The 21,185-nt window shown below is 45.6% G+C and overlaps 1 protein-coding gene and 2 pseudogenes across 7 annotated transcripts; 1 reads left to right on the plus strand and 2 right to left on the minus strand.

The window, feature by feature from the left end:
• Positions 1 to 399: 399 nt before the first annotated feature.
• LOC307116142 (uracil phosphoribosyltransferase homolog) lies at positions 400 to 14,272 on the minus strand (annotated as a pseudogene). Its single transcript has 2 exons — positions 14,004 to 14,272; positions 400 to 914 (listed from the first exon to the last, which is right to left on the minus strand). The product of its transcript is annotated as a uracil phosphoribosyltransferase homolog (transcript).
• On the plus strand, positions 3,504 to 14,490 carry LOC307116670 (uncharacterized protein). Of its 5 annotated transcripts, XR_013815235.1 has the most exons (6): positions 3,504 to 3,583; positions 5,946 to 6,322; positions 6,894 to 7,056; positions 7,336 to 7,431; positions 11,129 to 12,674; positions 12,967 to 14,490. XR_013815235.1 is itself a non-coding variant. In XM_079800818.1 (5 exons), exons 2-5 carry the CDS (start codon positions 6,308 to 6,310, stop codon positions 12,448 to 12,450), a joined length of 1,596 nt encoding a protein of 531 aa, XP_079656944.1. In that variant the 5' UTR covers positions 3,504 to 3,583; positions 5,946 to 6,307; the 3' UTR covers positions 12,451 to 14,490. The 5 variants fall into 5 exon arrangements, 4 of the variants coding, with proteins under 4 accessions (XP_079656944.1, XP_079656945.1, XP_079656946.1 ...); XM_079800818.1 differs by having other exon boundaries at positions 11,129 to 14,490; XM_079800819.1 differs by lacking the exon at positions 3,504 to 3,583 and adding an exon at positions 3,780 to 3,864 and having other exon boundaries at positions 11,129 to 14,490.
• A 2,978-nt stretch (positions 14,491 to 17,468) lies between these two features.
• LOC307116674 (gamma-soluble NSF attachment protein-like) lies at positions 17,469 to 18,420 on the minus strand (annotated as a pseudogene). The gene has a single exon. The product of its transcript is annotated as a gamma-soluble NSF attachment protein-like (transcript).
• Positions 18,421 to 21,185: the final 2,765 nt, after the last annotated feature.

Below are 21,185 nucleotides of genomic sequence, written 5' to 3' on the forward strand. Positions count from 1 at the left end.
ATTTTCCCTCAATAATTTAGTCTGTTCTATATTTCTTTAACAAATATTTTTTATTTGAGAAAGGGACAGAGAGATAGAAACATCAATGATGAGAGAGAATAATTGATCAGCTGCCTCCTGCACACCCCCTACTGGGGATCAAGCACACAACCCAGGCATGTGCCCTGATTTGGAATTAAACCGTGACCTCCTGGTTCATAGGTTGATGCTCAACCACTGAGCCACGCCAGCCCAAGTTCCAAAGAATTTCTGTCCAAAATATGTAAGTGCTACCCTGACTGGTGTGGCCCAGTTGGTTGGGTTTGGTCCCATGTGCTAAAGGTTCTATTTTGGTCAGGGCACATGTCCTGTTTGCAGGCTCCAACCCAGATACCTGGTAGGGGGCGTGCATGAGGCAGCCTATCGATACTTCCTTCTCATGTCAATGTTTCTCTCCCTCTTCCTCTCTCCAGAAATCAGTTTTAACAATCTTAAAAATAAATGTGTGGGTGCAACAGGATGAACTTCAATAGTTAAAATGGTGACCTCTGGAAACTTGAATGATTCATTTGGCACCATGAGGAGGGGAGAACAGACTGAGTAGGAGGATAACCCTGCGTTGAACTCCACATTCTGTAAGAATCCAGGCCTGAGGACCCCGTCCCCCAGCTTCAGTTACAGTATTTCCAGCGCTGAGAATGGGAAACATCAGAAGGACTTTTCTCCCGTAAATGTCTGGAGGGAACTTGGCATCAGAGACTTTGGCTCTTTGTGTCTCCTCATCACTCTGCATCAGGATCTTTCCAATACCTGTGGATCGACAGTAATCTCCTAAACCTGGTTCCACTGCCTCACTGCTTCTCATGCTGAGGCCACAAATTCCCTTCTCAAATCTCACTCCAGCCCAAACCAGTTTGGCTCAGTGGATAGAGCATCTGCCTGCGGACTCAAGGGTCCTAGGTTCGATTCCGGTCAAGGGCATGTACCTTGGTTGTGGGCATATCCCCAGTGGGGGGTGTGCAGGAGGCGGCTGATTGATGTTTCTCTCTCATCGATGTTTCTAACTCTCCCTCTCTCTTCCTCTCTGTAAAAAAATCAATAAAATACATTTTTTTTAAAAAAATCTCACTCCATCCTTGTATCCTGAAGGAGTGGTCACCATGCCTTCTTTACAGGGCAGCTCATCCAATCTCTCTTCCATGCCAAGTCTGGTCAAATGATTTGCAGAAAACACGAAGGTCCCTCTACCGGCTGTCTTATCCGGATGATGGTCTGCAGCGCCCAGATCGGCTCACTCATGGAAAGCAGCTTAAGCTGAGCCCCAATATGAAAGAAGAGTTGGCTGTCACTTAGGAGGGAGTCATAGTTGCCATTGTCAACTTCTCAGGATCTAGGCTGGTGCTGCCTCAGGCCTGAGGATCCCCCTCCGCCAGTATGTTGCTCTCCTGGTTGCTCCCACCTCCTTGGAACCCCTAGCCTCTGTTGCCCTCACACCCCCTGGTCTTCCATTGGTTCCCATTGGCGACTACATTTTTCATCTTTACAAAACAAATAAACACTGTTTCAAGGGTGCCCTAAACCAGGGGTTGCCAACCTTTCTGACCTCGCTGATCACCCATTGCCGACCGCTGCCTAAACCACATTGCAAGTGCTCAGCAGCCATATCTGTGTGACATAACAATGAACAAAACTTTGTAGCTAACCATATGGCTACTCAGAGAAATCTGTCCTAATTTGCATTATGCTAGAAAGTTATACTAGAGAGGACTGCTTGAAATGATTCTATACTTATCAGCACAGAAAAATAAAAAACATTTGTATGTTAATTTGGAAAGTGACTGGTTGTGCTAAAATTACTAATCAGAGTTTTTTTGTCACAGGAATAAGCCATTGGAAGGCGATTGTAAAGAACTGTAAAAAACAGTTGTCTCACCCAGGCTGGGTGGCTCAGTGGTTGAGCATCAACCTACGAACCAGGAGGTCACAGTTTGATTCCTAGTCCAGGTTGCAGGCTTGATCCCCAGTGTGGGGCATGCAGGACGCAGCACATCATTGATGTTTCTATCTGTATGATTCTCACTCATCATTGATGTTTCTCTCTCACTCCCTATCCCTTCCTCTCTGAAATCAATAAAAATATATTTTTAAAAAAGAAAAGAACAGTTGTCTCCCTACAAATTATATCTTATCCTCAGGGAGAGAGAGAGAAGGATGGAAACATCACTGATGAGAGAGAGAATAATTGATCAGCTGCCCCCTGCAGGCCTCCCACCTCAATCCAGGCATATGCCCTGACCGGGAACCAAAAGCAACCTCCTGTCCTGGTTCATATCGGCCGTCAGGACGGTCCCCCCCAAATCATGTGTGATTAGAAACTTTAACTGAATATAAACTGGGCAGAGCAGGGAAGAAAAAGGTGTTCAGAATAAATAGAGCAAAAAGGGCGACAAGAATCTTAGTCTCTAAGAATGGAGAATGTGGGAGATGGGATGTGAGATCCTTAAGGGATGTTGTCAAGGAAAGCCTTTGCATTTGTCCACGGGACTATCAATCATTTTTTTAAAAAGAACTCCTTTATTCTTTTAAAATATATTTTATTGATTTTTTTTACAGAGAGGAATGGAGGGGGATAGAGAGTTAGAAACATCGATGAGAGAGAAACATCCATCAGCTGCCTCCTGCACACCTCTTATTGGGGATGTGCGGCAACCAAGGTACCTGCGGGCTCGATCCCCAGTAGGGAGCGTGCAGCAGGCAAGTAATCAATGATTCCCTCTCTTCATTGATATTTCTGTCTCTCCCTTCCTATCTGAAATTAATAAAAATGTATTTTTAAAAAACAAAACGCTTCAGGCCCTAACCGCTTTGGCTCAGTGGATAGAGCGTCGGCCTGTGGACTGACGGGTCCCAGGTTCGATTCCGGTCAAAGGCATGTACCTTGGTTGCGGGCACCTCCCCAGTAGGCAGCTGATTGATGTTTCTCTCTCATAGATGTTTCTAACTCTCTATCCCTCTCCCTTCTTCTCTGTAAAAAAATCAATAAAATATATTTAGAAAAAATTAAAAAACGCTTCAGGCCAACTATTTTCGGGCCCGAGCTGTCCAGGGGAGTCCGTTGAACAGGTGTGCTATGCTGTTCTTTGCCTCCTGCGCTGCTCTACCGCCACCTGAGGTCCCAATTGATCCTTTGGAAACTTTTTTTGTGTGTTTAAGGATATGTAAAGTGTTTAAGGATATGAAAGCAACTTAGCTCGCACGGTGTTTGCACCACGAAGCTCTCAAATTGTATCCGTTTTTCGCAAGAGTCCAAGTGCCCGTCCAGGAGATCATTTCAGTAGCCTCTCACCTCCCCGCCATCCCTGGCTCCTTGCCTCAAAGTTGCAGCTGTAACATCTGTACGGCACTCAGGGGGCCCAACATGGCGGCCCCCGTGGGCCACCGCTGGGTGGGCGCGGACATATTGCCACTGAATACGGCAAAGGGTAGGCCTGGTTTCCTCAAAAGCCGGAGGTCCTCCTCGGCCACCGTAGAGGGAGCGGGACTGGCGCAGTGAAAGGGTTTCGCGCTGTTTGTGCGGTCCCGGTGGGTTTGAGGAAAAACTCAGGTGAGTGTGTGGTTTTTAGTCGGAAGTGTTTGCGTCACAGGAGAAGTTTGGTTTCTCACGGGTGACGTGTGGGCGTGGCGTTGTGCGGGGCATGGAATTACCACGGGGTCGGAGGGGGAGGGTGGGAGCGGCCGGGAGGAGGGAGCGGAGGGCAGCCGCGTAGGAACGGGATTTGAGGTGTTTGAGGGGGAGCAGAGGCATCTGTGCGGTCGGGGTGCCCTGGGGGTCGGGGCCCAGGTGAAGAGTCTGTGGAGGTCACGCCCTTGTCCGGGCTGTCAAAGGTAGGGGGTGCTGCAGGTCCCCCCGCCTGTGAGAAGCGCAGGGGCATTTAGGGAGACGGCGGTGGCAGGGTCAGGTTGGGGTCAGGGATATTGAGGTCGGCTGGGAGGTCAGCACACGGCGGTGCCTGGCCCGGGTGTCTGGTTGAGAAGGAAAGTGTGGGGCGGCGGGGAAGATGGAAGGTGGGGAGGTCGCTGGGAGCTGGGTGGCGGCGGCAGGAAATCCAAACCTCCCAAGTGCTCATTGTGACGCCGGACCATAGCCTTCCCACCGACCCCCCGCAAACACACACACAGATCCGCCTCCTCCAGAGGCCCCCCAGCAACGGGGCGGTCAGCAGCCCCCACTCCGCCCGCTGGCCAGCCTTCCCGTCAGGTCCCGAGCACTTGGGGGGAGGGGGGAGGGCAGAGTGCGCATCGCCCAGAAGCGGGTCCTGCGCGGCGCCGGCCCGAGGAGGAACCAGAGAAACCCATCCTCAGGCCAACCAGAACCTCCCAACCCGAAGGCCGCAGGCAGCCCACTAAGGTGGTCGGACGGTTTTGAGTCCTGACGGGTCGCGAGGCTTCAAACGGCTCAGGTGAATGCGGCCGGAAAGAACGCCTCCGCTGCCGCCGTCACCACCTCCTGGGTCGTCCGCCAGGGGGCGCACTGCCGTGGCGAACACCTTGAGCTGAGGGAAGCCTCTGATTCACTTGCCCAGGGCTCCCCTTTGCTCCTCCCAACGTGAGCTTGAACCCCATGCACTGTGATCTCTCCCTTTTCCTCCTTCCCACTGTGATTGGCAGGGCTTGGCAGGTCTACACGGGCTGCCCCATGTCAGTGGAAAGGGAAAGGATGGGGGGTTAGGGGACTTAAGACTAGAGGGTCATGCCCTGACCGGTACGGCTCAGTGGTTAGAGCGCTGGCCTGCGGACTGAAGGGTCCCGGGTTCTATTCCGGCCAAGGGCACAGGCCCGGGTTGTGGGCTCGATCCCCAGTGGAGGGCGTGAAGCGGGCAGCCGATCTCATCATTGATGTTTCTATCTCTCTATCCCTCTCCCTTCCTCTCTGAAATCAATAAAGAAATAAATATTTTTAAAAAAGAATAATAGAGAGTCAGTGCTGCTTGGCCACTTGGGGTAAACCCAGTGCCAGCAGTAAGAGTTTATCATGCTCATTAATTTGGGATTTCAAAACAAATGAGAACTCCCATCCACCCACCCCAGGTGCATGAATTCGTCACTGAGAAGCAAGTTCCATTTGAAAAAAAAAAAGAGAGAGAGAGAGAGAGGAAGAAATATGTGGGATCAGTGTCTCTGGTCCCCAAGGAGCTTGTAAGGGTGAAGTTCTGATGGTTGTTTAAGATTAAGACCTTGGCTGCTGTTAGGACCAAAGGCATTGCGGCCCAGAGTACAATTTCCAGTCCTTCTGTGTGTTTTTCCCCCCAATATATTTTTATTGATTTCAGAGAGGAAGGGAGAGAGAGATAGAAACATCAGTGATGAAAGAGAATCATTGATTTGCTGCCTCCCACATGCCCCCTACTGGGGATCAAGCCGGCAACCTAGGCATGTGCCCTTGACTGCAAACAAACCTGGGACCCTTCAGTCCACAGGCCTACGCTCTATCCACTGAGCCAAACCAGCTAGGGCTCCCCCTAACAGCTTTTGACTTTAGGTAAACTGTTGTTCTTTGTTTTTCAGGTGATAATGTTTGCCATTTTGGCCAATATTCTATTTTTCTGAGTTGCTTCCATGTATATAGGAGGTATACATGTCATTAATCTTCTTTGTTTTTCCCTTATTAATCTCTGTGATATGAGTTTAATTATTAGATCAGCAAAATAACCTAGAATAGATGGAACAATTATTCTGCTCCTGCGATGGCCTTTCCCTCATCTTCTTTCACAATGCACCACTTAAATCCCACAGGATAAAGGGATTCCTCCACCGCATTTATAATCTAAGGCTTTATGGACCTGAAGAGTGAATACTTCTGGGAGACCAAGTGAAGGGACACTAGGGGCACTGTGTGAACAGGAGGACGTTAGCACTAGGTCCCAGACCAAATATATGACTCATTGAATTTTCTCCTTAATGCACAGGTTCTGACTCATCAGAAGCAATAGAATCATGTGAAGCAGGAGGAAGTTGAAGAGTCCGATATCAGAAATTTAGAGCAAACCCAAACATACCAAGTCGGAGCCTCCTGGATGTCAGCTCTTTTAAAAAATTTTATTTTTAAATTGATTTCAGAGAAGGGAGAAGGAGAGATAGAAACATCAATGATGAGAGAGAATCACTGATCGACTGCCTACTGCACGCACCCTACTGGGGATCAAGCCCGTAACCCAGGCATGTGCCCTTGTACAGAATCAAACCCAGGACCCGTCAGTCCCCAGGCCAACACTCTATCCACTGAGCCAAACTGGCTAGGGTGCCAGCTCTTTTCAGAAAACAGAAGGAAATGCTCCAGGCTCAGGTGAGTTTGGGTTTGTTTTATCGTTTTCCGTCTTCAGGATGTCTAGGGGACTGTAAAAACCGCCTGTTAATCTGAGAAGTATATCTAGGGTGTCCGAAAAAATTGTATGCACACTTTAAAGCTGATCGCTCAATAGGTGTTTCGTTCTTTCAGATTTAACCCACTGGAATGAATAATTATTAAAAGTGTGTATACATTTGTGGGGGACACCCTGTATTGTGTCTCAAATATAATGTATTTCTAGGTAACAAGAACATTTAAATTCTTCATATTTCAGGAACTCCTAACTGGATGAACACATGGATGATTGAATGCTCAATTCCAAGATGCAAGGCGGGCCAAGAGTAGCTTTACAGTTGTATGTGAAACAGAGTTGATTGCTGTATTGCTTATTAATTGTTGTATTATTTTTCATAGGAACAACTGTAAAACTACTTTTCTCCACCATGTATTTTACTAGGCATGTGATTATTCAACTGTATACTAGATTAAAACCCCACTCACTGTGTAAGTGTAATCTATAAAGGGAACATGAGCAGAAAAACTAACATTTCTTCCATATCATCTAAAGGACATCACGCCATTACACAGCATGGAACTGTCACAGGAACCCCTGACATTTCACGATGTGGCCGTGGACTTCACCTGGGAGGAGTGGCAGCTCCTGGGCCCTGAGCAGAAGGACCTGTACAGGGACGTGATGATGGAGACCTACCGCCACCTGGTGTCAGTGGGTGAGGACAGCTCCCCCGTGTCAGTCCGATGGTCCCCAGTCAGTGGCCTGTCCATTCTCAGCTTCTGAAAGCTCTGGCATGTCTGGTTTTCTGAGGTGGTAGATGAATCTTAGTTTTCCCGCTGGACCCAGAGAGGAACATTCTCCCTTCTGCTGAGAGAATAGCCTTTACTGTCTAACTATGACAATTGTTTAGTCTTTAAATATTATATTCTGTAGTCTGCATGTGCCCCAAGTCCTATTCAGTGTGTCTAAGGCCTCTATCATTTCCCATGAACAGGTTGTGAAGCCAGCAAATCCGACGTACTTTCCAAGTTGGATCACAGAGAAGCACCATGGACAGTGGCAGGTGAACTCCACTGTGGAACCCATTGGGGTGAGTGAGAACCAGTGTAGGGGGGCTGTGGAAGTCACATTCTAGTCGCTCAGAGAAGAGGCTCAGAGTTGAAGGGATTTGAGGATAGGTGAGCAGTGCCTCAGTGCACGTCTTTCCCTGTGAGAGAGAGACCCCTTTCTGTCTGTAGGAGTTCAGAGAAAAATAGATCCCTTTATCTCTTCTGGGATTTGATCCCACTTTTATCCGCACCTTGAATTTTGGTTGTATGTTTCTTTTTTACTTTTTTAAAATATGTTTTTATCATTTTGTTTACTTTTGTTTTTAGAGAGAAAGGAAGGGAGAGGAATAGAGAGATAGAATCACTTCGTAGAGAGAGAATCATTGATTGGCTGATCCCTGCACACCCCACACTGGCGATTGAGCCTGCAACCCAGGCATGTGCCCTGACCAGGAATCGAACTGTGACCTGGTTCACAGGTTGTCGCTCAACCACTGACCCATGCCAGCAGGACATGGGCCTTTTTTAAAATATATTATTTTTTCATTGATTTTTTTACAGAGAGGAAGGGAGAGGGATAGAGAGTTAGAAACATCGATGAGAGAGAAACATCAATCAGCTGCCTCCTGCACAGCCCCCACTGGGGATGTGCCTGCAACCAAGGTACATGCCCTTGACCAGAATCGAACCTGGGACCCTTCAGTCCGCAGGCCAATGCTCTATCCACTGAGCCAAACCAGTCAGAGCCCTTTTTTTTTTTTTTTTTAATACATTTTTATTGATTTCAGAGATGAAGAGAGAGGGAGAGAGAGATAGAAACATCAATGATGAGAGAGAATCATTGATTGGCTGCCTCCTGTACACCCCCCACTGGGGATCGAGCCTGCAACCCAGGCATGTGTCCTTGACCAGAATCGAACCTGGGACCTTTCAATCCACAGGCTGATGCTCTATCCACTGAGCCAAACCGGCTAGGGCTGGTTTTTTTTTGTGTTTGTTTTTTTGTTTTGTTTTTCAGGATTCTCAAATCTTTCCCTTCTGTATACTCTCCCACCTCCCTTGCTATGAGAATGCACTGGCCAGGGCCGCCCTTCAGTGACAGAAGTGTGCTCACTGTCTTCTGACCACTGCTCCTTTCTGCCCCTGCTGATGTTGATTGCCTTCCTAACATCCTCCCCGTCTTAGATGATGTGTCCCCAAGGAAAACGGCTCCCTGTGATTTTCCTCTCCTTTTTCTCTTACTTCCTCTTTTTCTTCTCTCTGAGGTTCTTCCTAGGTTCTGGTTCCCATTTGCTCATCTGAACCACTAACCCTTCAAAGTTTTCTTCATTCTAATCAGCTAAGCATCTTTTGTTCCCTTCACAAGTCTCCTATAGTGCGACCTCCCCAATGTGATCCACCATTCTGTGGAATTCCACTATTTGGTGGAATTTACTCATCTCCCTGCAACTCTCCTGAGCTCCCAGTCACAGCAAGGGACTAGAATCATCGTCCCTCCTAGAGAACCCCTGTAAGTTTAGGTTTTCCTTCATTCCTGTGCACCTGCCCCCCTGGCCATTCAGCCATCACATCAGTTGTTTCCTACCCACAGTGCTCGCTTCTTTAAAGAATCTGCTATATATACATGATGTGATTTAAGTAGAACATTTAACTAGGTACCTTCCTGCCTAAACCAGACCATAATACTCTTGCCTACTTTGAATGAATTCCTTTGTGTATTTTCTAATTTTGAATTTTGTTCTTGTTTAATGTAGACATTACCATTATAGTATTTACTTCCCTAAAACTCTCATTTTCTCCCCACCATAGAATGAGGACATTCAGTCCTGGTTAACTCCCATACCCATCACATGATGTTAAAATTTTTCTTCCTGTTATTTGCATGATATGATATGTTGTTCATAAAGAAATAGATTTTTATCTTCTTTCCAAAATGCTGCCCAGTGTGTTCCATACCTGTTGTTGCTTCCTTGTTTTATCCTCTACAAATTATTTTTATTTTTTAAAATATATTTTTATTGATTTTTTACAGAGAGGAAGGGAGAGGGATAGAGTTAGAAAAATCGATGAGAGAGAAACATCAATCAGCTGCCTCCTGCACACCTCCTACTGGGGATGTGCCCGCAACCAAGGTACATGCCCTTGACCTGAATTGAACCTGGGACTCGTCAGTCCGCAGGCCGACGCTCTATCCACTGAGCCAAACTGGTCAGGGCTCTACAAATTTTTCTTAGATAACGTACTCTATGCTGGGCATAACTGCAGTCAGACAAAGCATACAAATATACCAAGAGCTTTCATTTTAACAGAAGGAGTAAGAAAATGAATAAAAAAACACAAATAAATAATATATCGAGGAGGTGAAAGCTGCTGTGATAAAAATTCAGTCTGAAGAATGGAGCAGTAGGTGCTGGGGCTCGGGCTGCTCTTATAGGACGGGAACTCCTCTCTGATAAGATGCTTTTGAGCCAAGAGATGAGGGACATTAGGCTGCTGGGTTAGAGGATTCCACGTAGAGAGGCCGGCAGAACAAAAGGCAGGATTGTGTTTGAGAAACATTCAGGAGCTGGTATGGATGGAGCAGAGTGGGCTGTGGGGAACATTCCAGAAATAACAGTCAGTCACTGGCAGGGAGGAACAGGGTAGGCAGGCAGAAGGCTACTGCTGTAGTCTGAAAGAGGGACTTGCTTCCACATGTGGGAGGGGTGTTAGTCCAATTCTGGGCACATTCATAGGGAGGACGTGCGGATTTATCACGGAGGTAGTGCTGTGTGTGAGAGAGAATAACAGATGAAGGGTGATGCTGAGAAGTTTTGTTCTGGTTACAGGGAAGAGTGGCGTTCTCATTTACATTAATGGAGAGGAGATGTGGAGAAGGATTTGGGTTGCAGAACGGGGGTTCTGTTCTGGACAGTGTTAGTCACAGGTGCTAGGAGCTTTCTGTTGTGCTATCACCTTATTCCTGCCGTGCCCGCCACACTAATGGACCCACAGCGAGCCCTGGCTTCTTCTGAATGTAGCTTGTTTTCCTCCACCTCTCTCCATCTCCACTGTGCCTTCCCACCCGTTTTCACAACCTGTAGCTGTTTCTCGTATGTGTCTTTGCCCTTTAAGTGGCTTCACCAAATTGCAGTGTAACCCCCTGTACATGAGGACTGTGTTTGTGTGTCCCGAACCTAGGACCCTGTTGGTACACAGTGGTCAGCAGTGAGGAATGTGGAAGGAGTGAGTCTGTCCCTCTCCAATTTGGTTAAGGTGGCCCTTTTCTGTGTGTCTGCTGATCCCATAAATTGCCTTTATTTTACAGTCTGCATGTTTGCCATGTCCTTAAGAAGTAGAAATATCTATATTTCATTATGGAATCTGTTTTTACACTCAACTTTTACCTTTCCTTTCTTTATATTACTGTGTTTTCCAAAGAACATTGAACATGGAATTTTGTGACAAATACAATTTTATTGATTTCAGAGAGGAAAGAGGAGGATAGAGAGAGAGAGAGAAATATCAACGATGAGAAAGAATCACTGATTGGCTGCCTCCTGCACGCCCCCTAATGGGGACTGAGTCTGCAACCCAGGCATGTGCCCTGATTGGTAATCAAACCATAACCTCCTGGTTCATAGGTCCACGCTTAACCACTAAGCCAAGCCAGGTAGACTGAATGTATCAGGATAATTTTTCATTACTTTTCTTCCAATTCAAGATGCTGGATGAGTTCATTGTTCTACTCTTTCCTAGAAATCTGGAAACGTGATGATTATCTGCCGGAACACTTACAAAATGAAAGCCTACAACAATGGCATCAATGTAACACATGTGAAAATGCTGCCCAGGAGAGCACAAACCATTCTCTGTTACGACAAAAACATATGTTTGACTCACATGAGAAAAGTATGAAATCAGATTTATCTTTACCTAACCAGAGGAGTAGCTATGATGAAATCAAGACACCCACTGAGATTTCTGAAGATGGACAGTCCTTTCTCCATGCTAGTAGTGAACAATTTCAGGCTCAAATGAAATTTCGCGAAAGCCGAAAACTCATCAGCACTAAGTCTCAACTCTTCAAACCTCAGAAACCTCAGAAAAGAGAGAAGGCTCACGTATGCAATGACTGTGGGAAAGCCTTCAAGAAAAAGTCTTGCCTCACTGATCATCAGGTCATTCATACACATGAGAAGCCACATCAATGTAGTGAGGACGGGAAAGCTTTCTCCAGAAACGTCATGCTCACTGAACGCCAGAGAACGCATACAGGAGAGAAACCTTATAAATGCTCTGAATGTGGCAAAGCATTTCTCAAAAAATCATTACTCAGTATACATCAGAGAACACACACAGGAGAGAAACCCTTCGTATGCAGTGAGTGCGGAAAAGGCTTCATCCGGAACGGCGACCTGGTTGTACACAGGCGAATTCACACGGGGGAGAAACCTTGTATATGCAAGGAATGTGGAAAAAGTTTCATCCGGATGAGCAATCTCACTGTACACAGGCGAATTCACACGGGGGAGAAACCTTATGTTTGCAACGAATGTGGAAAAGGCTTCATCCAGAAGGGCGATCTCATAGCGCATCAGAGATTTCACACAGGAAAGACGCCCTTCGTGTGCAGTGAGTGTGGAAAATTCTTCTCCCGGAAGTTAAGTCTCATTAAACATCAAAGGATTCATACTACAGAGAGACCCTATACCTGCAGCACGTGTGGGGAAGCTTTCGCCTACATGTCTACCCTTGTGACACATAAAAAAATACACCCAAGAGCAACACGTGGTGGCCCAGTCAAGGCGATACTTCCTCGCTCAGAGAGTTCCAGCTCCTCACAGACCAGTGTTGTCCTGCAGGAAATAAACCTTGTTGATACGGTGACGAGGCCAGGGCCTTCTGTGGTCCCTCAGTCAGTATTAAACATCACTGGGCCTCTAGCAAACAGGAATGTAGTCTCCGTGGGTGAGCCTGAGGCCAGAGGTGCACAGGACAGCAACCTTCTGAATGCAGTGAGTGTGGTCTCACCTTCAGTGACCAATTACGTGTTACTTTATGTCATAGGAAACCAATAGGAGTCATCCTGTGTGCAAAGATTTCATAAAAAAATTCTAGTTCAGGTTATTGTTGAAAAGTATATCCTGAGAGAAATTGTCTACATGCTGAAATTGGGAAGTTATGAGAGTCTCATGCTAGGACATATATACACTGATACTAAGGCATACTCTGGTCTTAAGCCAAACACATACATCAATTGGTCTGTTGTGTCCGTTGAAGAAATAAAAGAAGCTATTTGGAGGTAATAAGTGAATTTTGAAAACATGAACGGAATTTGTATCTGAAATGTTGGTGTGAGTGAAAACCACTAAAGTGCTAATACTGGAGTGGTGGTATATGTACATGTATTTATCAATTCAGTTTCCCCAGGCGAGTGTGAATGGTTAATTGAAAATGGACGTATCTACCTAAACTCTTTAAGAAGTTTATATTTTGCAGAGGGACTTATGAAACAGAAGCCTTATATTGGGTCTATTTATTCATTTATAAATAGTTTTTGTCAAGTACTTCCTTTGTACCTGGTTCTGTTCCAGGGCTGAAGATGCAGTAGTGATGAAAAGAGAAGAAGGTCATGGTGTCCTGGAGACAGCATGCAGGTAGTCATGTGATCTTATCTCTAAGTGGCACCTGTACACACCAGCTAATCGTGTAAGAGTATGTCAGTGTCTACACTTGTGAAATGGACGTGGTCTTAGTTGTTCTCATTGCTGTAAGACAATGCCATAGCCTGGGTGGCTTATAGAAGCAGAAATTTATTTAAATAGAACTCATATTGTAAATTATATTTATGCCTATCACAATGTCATACACCTGAAACTAATATAATGCTGGATGTCAACTGTAGTTGGAGCCCCCATGAACTGTAAGCAAACTAAACAAAATGCGAACTAGAGAGTGTCAAAGAACTTACTCCCATTTGGGTTTATTTGTGGCTGTAAGATAAAGTTTACAAATTAGGAAACAGTTTCAATGTACTGAGGGATCTGCAATTGGCATAAGAATATTAAAATATTTTCCAAGCCCGACTGGTGTTACTCAGTGGTTGACCTCTGAACCAGGAGGTCAGGGTTCAATTCCTGGTCAGGGCAACATGCCCGGGTTGTGGGCTTGATCCGCAGTGTGGGACATGCAGGAGGCAACCGATCCATGATTCTCTCTCATCATTGATGTTTCTCTCTCTCCCTTTCCCTTCCTCTCTGAAGTCAATAAAAATATTTTTTTGAAAAAAAGATGCCGAGACCGGTTTGGCTCAGTGGATAGAGCGTCGGTCTGCGGACTGAAAGGTCCCAGGTTCAATTCCGGTCAAGGGCATGTACATTGGTTGCGGGCATATCGCCAGTAGGGGGTGTGCAGGAGGCAGCTAGTCGATGTTTCTCTCTCATCGATGTTTCTAGCTCTCTCTCCCTTCCTCTCTGTAAAAAATCAATAAAATGTATTTAAAAAAAGAAAAGAAAAAAAGAAATAATCCTTTATTGTTGAAATTATTACATATGTCCCATTTTTCCCCCATGGATCCTCTCCAACCTGCCCCTGCCTACTGTCCCAGGCCTACTGTGCATTTATGCCATGCCTTCTTTATAGGGCAGCTGATTCAATCTCTCTTCCACAACAAGTCTGATCAAATGATTTGCAGAAAACACGAAGGTCCCTCTACTGGCTGTCTTATCCGGATGATGGTCTGCAGCGCCCAGATCTGCTCACTCATGGGAAGCAGCTTAAGCTGAGCCCCAATCTGCAAGGAGAGTTGTCACTTAGGAGGGAGTGGCTGGTGGATGAGTCAGAGTTGCCACTGTCAACATCTCGGGATCCAGGCTGGCACTGGCGTCTTCCAATATGCATTGGAATATATGCATTGATACTTAGGATCCCCCTCCGCCAGTATGGTGCTCTCCTGGTTGCTCCCACCTCCTTGGACCCTCTAGCTCCTGTTGACCTCTCACCCCCTGGTCTTCCATTGGTTCCCATTGGTGACTAAATTTTTCATCTTTACAAAACAAACACTGTTTCAAGGGTGCTGTAAAGCACGTTTCAAGTGCTCAGTAGCCATATGTGTGTGACTAGTAGCTACCTCACTGGACAGCACAATGAACAAAACTTTGTGGCTAACAATATGGCTACTCAGAGAAATTTCATAATTTGCATTATGCCAGAGAGTTATACTGGAGAGCACTGGTTGAAATGATTCTATATTTCCCAGCACAGAAAAATAAAAACCAGTTGTATGTTAATTTGGAAAGTGACTGGTTGTGCTAAAATTACTAATCAGAGTTCTTTTTGTCACTGACTGGAATGAGCCATTGGAAGGCGATTGTAAAGAATTGTAGAAAACAGTTGTCTCATCCAGCCTGGGTGGGTCAGTGGTTGAGCATCAACCTACGAACCAGGAGGTCACAGTTTGATTCCTGGTCCAGATTGCAGGCTTGATCCCCAGTGTGGGCATGCAGGCGGCAGCAGATCATGGATATTTCTATCTGTATGATTCTCTCTGATGTTTCTCTCTCTCCTTTCTTCTCTGAAATCAATAAAAATACACTGAGTGAAAAAAAAAAATACACTGAGTGGCCAGATTATTGTGATCTCTGAATGCATAATAATCTGGCCACTCAGTGTATATACATATATATATTAGAGGCCGGGTGCATGAATTCATGCATGGGTGGGGTCCGGCCTTCCTGGCCAGGGGGAGCGGACATGGGCAGTTGGCCGGACTGCCTGCTGGTTGAACTCCTGGGACAATTTGCATATTAGCCTTTTGTTATATAGGATATACACTGAGTGGCCAGATTATTATGTGTTCAGAGATCATAATCTTGCCACTCAGTGTAGATTTTAAAAAAGAACAGTTGTCTTTTCACAAATTATTCTTATTTTTTGTTGTTATTAATCCTCACCCTAGAATATTTTTCTGTTGATTTTTAGAGAGAGTGGAAGGGAGAGGGAGAGAAAGAGATAAACCAGGCCCAGGGAATCTGAAACCAAGGTACCTGCCCTTCACCAGAATCCAACCCTAGAACCTTTGGTCCAAGGATCGACGCTCTATCCACTCAGCAAAATGGGCTGGGGCACAAATTATTATTTTAAAAATATATTTTATTGATTTTTTACAGAAAAGAAGGGAGAGGGATAGAGAGTTAGAAACATCGATGAGAGAGAAACATCAATTAGCCAACTCCTGCACACCTCCTACTGGGGATATGCCCTCAACCAAGGTACATGCCCTTGACCAGAATCGAATGTGGGACTCTTCAGTCCACAGGCCTTCCCCCTGCATGCCTCCCACCTGGGATAGAGCCTGAAACCCAGGCACATGCCCTGACCAGGAATTGAACAGCCACCTCCTGGTTCATAGGTCGATGCTCAGCCACTGAGTCACTTCGGCCAACCGAACAGTCCCCCCCCCCGCCAAAAAAAAAAAAAAATCATGTGTGATTAGAAACTTTAACTGAATATAAACTGGACAGAGCAGGAAAGAAAAAGGTGTTCAGAATAAATAGAGCAAAAAGGGTGACAAGAATCTTAGTCTCTAAGAATGGAGAATGTGGGAAGATGGGGTGTGACATCCTTAAGGGATGTTGTCAAGCAAAGCCTTTGCATTTGTCCACGGGGCTATCAATCATTCTTTAGAACTGCCACCATCTCAAAGCTCCCAGCTCCACTGTTTCCTGCTGAACTGAGACAGGTGCTTTCTCTTCCTTTTCCCTCTCCTTCTCCTGGGAGAGGGGCTCTGGTTCTCTCGCTCTCCAGAGCACTCCCTAAACTATCAGTGGAGGAAGCAGGACTTATACCTGCATAACATTAAGCTTCTTCTTTTTTTTTTTTTTTTAGAAGACTTTAAATGCATCCTTTATTGGTCTAAATCAGGGGTCCTCAAACTTTTTAAACGGGGCCAGTTCACTGTCCCTCAGACCGGTGGAGGGCCGGACTATAGTTTAAAAAAAACTATGAACAAATTCCTATGGACACTGCACATACCTTATTTTGAAGTAAAAAAACAAAACGGCAAAAACACCCGCATGTGGCCCTCGGGCCGTAGTTTGAGGACGCCTGGTCTAAATAATATTGTCAAGATCAAAATAGCTTCCTGTTCCAATCTCTCATCTAAAAGGATTTAATTTAAATGTAGCTAATATTACGAGGGATAAATTTCCTTTTCAAAATATAACAAAACAAATGTTTAAAATATTATTTTGTTTAACTAGTAAACTTAAATTTTAGCAGCAAATTGTTTAAAAGATGCAAAGAAAATTCTCTAATGATAAATTACAAGAAAAAGAATACTTACGTTATTGGCTCTTTCGTTTTGCTTAGAACAGTGGTCGGCAAACTCATTAGTCAACAGAGCCAAATATCAACAGTGCAAAGGTTGAAATTTCTTTAGAGAGCCAAATTTTTTTAACTTAAACTATATAGGTAGGTACATTGTTATTAACTTAATTAGGGTACTCCTAAGCTGGCCTGTGCTAAAAACCCAAGGGGCCAAAGAGCCGCGTGTGGCTCTCGAGCCGCAGTTTGCCGACCACTGGCTTAGACCATAATTTGTCTTAGAACTTGGCTTGCAAACTTTAAAATCAACTATTAAAATGTGACACTCCTTTTTCCTGTTAATTCCTTCCTGTGTATTTAGAAAGAAAAAAAGTGCTTCCCAGGTAGCAGGTACAATGGTGATTTGAGGAAGTGGTAAACAAAATTTACTTTTATTAGCATTCAAAGCCGTGAGTGCAATGAAGTGTGGGTGGGTGTTGTGGGGTCGAACCCTGGAGTCAAAAATAAGACCACCGGAGGCTGCTGATTGATTAAAAAAGCAGGCAAGGATTTATTGAACTGGCCAGGACGGCCGCGAGGGCACCACACGCAGGTGGAGTCCACACTCATGACCAGGCCATCCCAGGTGTAGGCAGTCCTTTTAAAGGTCCAAACCACAAAAATTTTCCTTTGTCCTAAATTCTAAATTCTAAATGCTGGGAACAACACGCAGGGCGGTTCCCAGCCCCATCCTGCTGGACATTGGAATGTGGACCTATCTTGCGAAAGCAGATTATCTCTAAAGATCATCTGCAGTTTCTACTCCTGGAGCCACTGAGTCAGTGGGAATCAGTCTCCTGCAGTCCTGGTCCACAGGCACAGGAAAATTACCTCTGTGTCTCCAGGTCTCAGTCTGGAAGCGGAGGTAACTACCCTATTGTCCAAGCAAGCAAGTGCGTGCAGAAGCCAGAATAGCAGGGTTAAAATTCAAACAGCAGTTTTTACCTGCGTATGGTTGCTACCCTACCTCAGTGGGTACCCTTAGACAAGTTACACGTCCATGAATGGCGCATGAGGATGTTTCCCTTGGGCAAAGCCTAGCACAGCCCTCCAGCATGTATCATCTGGGAGTGGGGAGCGCAGTGGTGCCTGCAGGCTTGGCCTGGGGTGCTGCTATGGCTGGCTTCTTCATTCCTCCTCCTGGAACCACCAAACTGAGGCCCCGCTTAGGGTAATCATTGTCCGTGTACGTGCAGGCCTGTGACACTTGATCTTGATCTTGCTGGTCATAGCCCTCAAGCAGCTTGTTCAGCGCAGCGCAGTCTTCACTCCCATTGAACCCTGGAATTGCTGTAGCCGCGCAGTCATTTCTGTGAAGGTGAACTAAGACTCGAGCAATTGTTTTCTTATAACAAGTTGGATAATTCTCCATTTCCTTATAAATACCTTTTTCTTTCTGAATAGAGAGTGCCGCCTCATCAAACCTGCGTCCTCGGTACTAGCCGTCTGGAGGCTTTTCCTAGTAATCCGACTGCCCGTCATAAACGTTCGTCATTTTCAAGCACATTAGCTGTCTGTTGGGGTAACGGTACAGCCTTTTCTGTATTTACATTTTCTCTAAGCTTTCCAGCTCGCTCCCAGGCCCTGGCTGTTGTGTCGGGGGTGCCATTTTCCAGATCCGTCCTGCTGGCTTTTTCAGTCCGCTGCACAGCCTGTGGGAGTTGCTGCATCTCCTGCAGCCTCATGCCAGCTTGCTCCTAAGCTCTGGCAGCATGAAAAAGAGCCTTGTTGTTCTCGTGGGCCACCGCTTCTCTCAGGCAGGCATCTTTGGCTTGGTCAAACTGCTTGGCGTTTTGAAAAGCAAGAGCTGCTTTTCCAGATTCAGAAGCAGCACTGTCAGAATCTGGCTTCCACTTTCCTAAACCAGTTTTCGGGTATTTCTCAGCTTTGGCGCTGTGCTCCAGCCCCTCGTTTCTCTTCTGAGCCGCCAGCTCCAGGGTCCCGAGGCTGACCAACATTAAGCTGCTTTATGGTCCTTTTCCCCGTAACCTCCACAACTGACTCTCCGCCCCCAACATCTTTGGACTTTAGGTAAAGGTTTTTCAGGTGATGATGTTTGCCATTTTGGCCAATACTCCATTTTTCTGAGTGCTTCCATGTATATAGGAGGTATTTTTTTATTGTTTTTCCCCTGTGAATCCCTGTTATATGAATTGAATTATTAGATCAGCCAAAGAACCTAGAAGAGAAGGAACAATTATTCTGCCCCTGCAATGGCATTTCCCTCATCTTTCACAATGCACCACTTAAATTCCATAGAATTGTGTTTTTTTTAAATTTCTTTATTGATTAAGGTGTCACATATTTGTCCTCACCCCCCCCCATTCCCATCCCACACCCCTCCCCACGAATGCCCCCACCCCCCTGTTGTTCTTAACCATTGGTTAGGCTCCTATGCATGCACACAAGTCCTTTGGTTGATCTCTCCCCCCTCCCCCCACCCTCCCCTCCCCTCCCTCCGAGGCCCGACAGTCCGATCGATGCCTCCTTGTTTCTGGGTCTGTTCTTGTTCATCAGTCTATGTTGTTCATCATTTCCCCTAGATGAGTGAGATCATGTGTTACTAGAAATATACTTATAAGAACCGAATGTGAGACGAGCAATAATAGTTATGCTGACAGGCAAATGAATCAGTCTGTAGTGAGTTTCTTTCTGGACCAACAGTTCTTTTGAGACCCAATTTCAATGTCCACTAGTTCCTTATGTGTACATGTCAGCACTGACTTTTCAGTTCTGGATGGTGGACAAATGGTGGTAATGCAGGTCCGACTCCCTCTGGTTTGGTCTCGCCCGGACCTAGGGGCGTGGCCTCACCCGGACCCAGGGGCGCGTGGCCTCACCCGCACCCAGGATCCAGCCTCACCCGGACCCAGGGGCGCCCATAGAATTGTTATATTGTAAATCAGAAGACGCCTTAATCAATAAGCCAGATTTATTTGGAGTCCTGTTCATTTCACTAGCACTAGTGGGCCCAGAGGAAATCTGAAATTCTAGGGCCCAATATGGTGGAAGTCTTCCCTATTTATATGTTTTTCAGCTCTTTGTTTTCCAAATTTGGAATGAGACTTATGGACCTTCTGAGAAAAAGTCCTGTGCACTGGGACAGGCCGTGAGACCATGCTGACACTGTGTGGGGCATAGTTTATGGCCTCTCTGGAATGGGAGTAGTCTTCTTTTTCCCTATTATTTAAGCAAGCAAACGTTTACAGAAGCCAGAATAGCAGGGTTAAATTTTAAATAGCAGTTTTTACCCATGATGGAGGTTACTATGCTTCAGAATAAAGGAATACCTCCACATTTAGAACCTAAGGTTTTATTGACCTGAAGAGTGAATATTTAAAAAAAAAAAATTGATTTTTTTTTACTGAGAGGAAGGGAGATGGATAAAGAGTTAGAAACATCGATGAGAGAGAAACATCGATCAGCTGGCTCCTGCACACTCCCTACTGGGTATGTGCCCGCAACCAAGGTATATGCCCTTGACCAGAATCGAACCTGGGACCCTAGAGTCCGCAGGCCAACGCTCTATCCACTGAGCCAAACCAGTCAGGGCAAGAGTGAATGTTTTATAGAAGACCAACTAAATAGACACCAGCAATACTGTGGGCGTTGTGTTAGCAATGGGTCCCACACAAAATGTATCACTCATTGAATTTTCACCTCAACCCACAGATTCTGACTCATCAGAAGCAATGGAGTCATTTGAAGCAGGAGGTAGTTGCACAGTTGGGTAACAGAAATTGAGAGCAAACCCAAACACACCAAGTCAACGCCTCCCTGTTGCCAGCTCTTTTCAGAGAACGGAAGGAAATGCTCCAGGCTCAGGTGACTGGGTTTGTTTTATCCTTTTCTGTCTTCATGAATGGATTTCTAGAGGCCTGTAAAAACCACCATTGATGTTTCTTTTTAGATTGAACCCACTGGAATTAATTATTCAAAGTGTATATACATATTTTCGGACACCCTGTATTATGTCTCACATATACGAATGTGGTATTTCTAGGTAGCAAGTACATGTAAGTTCACATTATAGAAACTCCTAATTGGATGAACACATGGATGATTAAATGCTCAGTTATAAGATGCAATGTGGGGCAAAAGTAGCTTTACAGTTGTGAGTATGTGAAACAGAGTTGGTTACTGTTTATGAATTATTGTATTATTTTCCATAGGAACAAGTGTAAAACTACTTTTCTCCACCATGTATTTTACTAGGCATGTGATTATTCAACTGTGTACTAAATTAAAACCCCACTGGCTATATAGGTGTAGCCTATAAAGTGAAAATGAGCAGAAAAACTAACATTTCTTCCATATCATCTAAAGGACGTCACGCCATTACACAGCATGGAGTTGTCACAGGAACCCCTGACGTTTCACGATGTGGCCGTGGACTTCACCCGGGAGGAGTGGCAGCTCCTGGGCCCCGAGCAGAAGGACCTGTACAGGG

The sequence above is a fragment of the Cnephaeus nilssonii genome (genome assembly GCF_951640355.1).
Source record: "Cnephaeus nilssonii genome assembly, chromosome: 20".
Lineage (NCBI taxonomy): Eukaryota > Metazoa > Chordata > Mammalia > Chiroptera > Vespertilionidae > Cnephaeus > Cnephaeus nilssonii.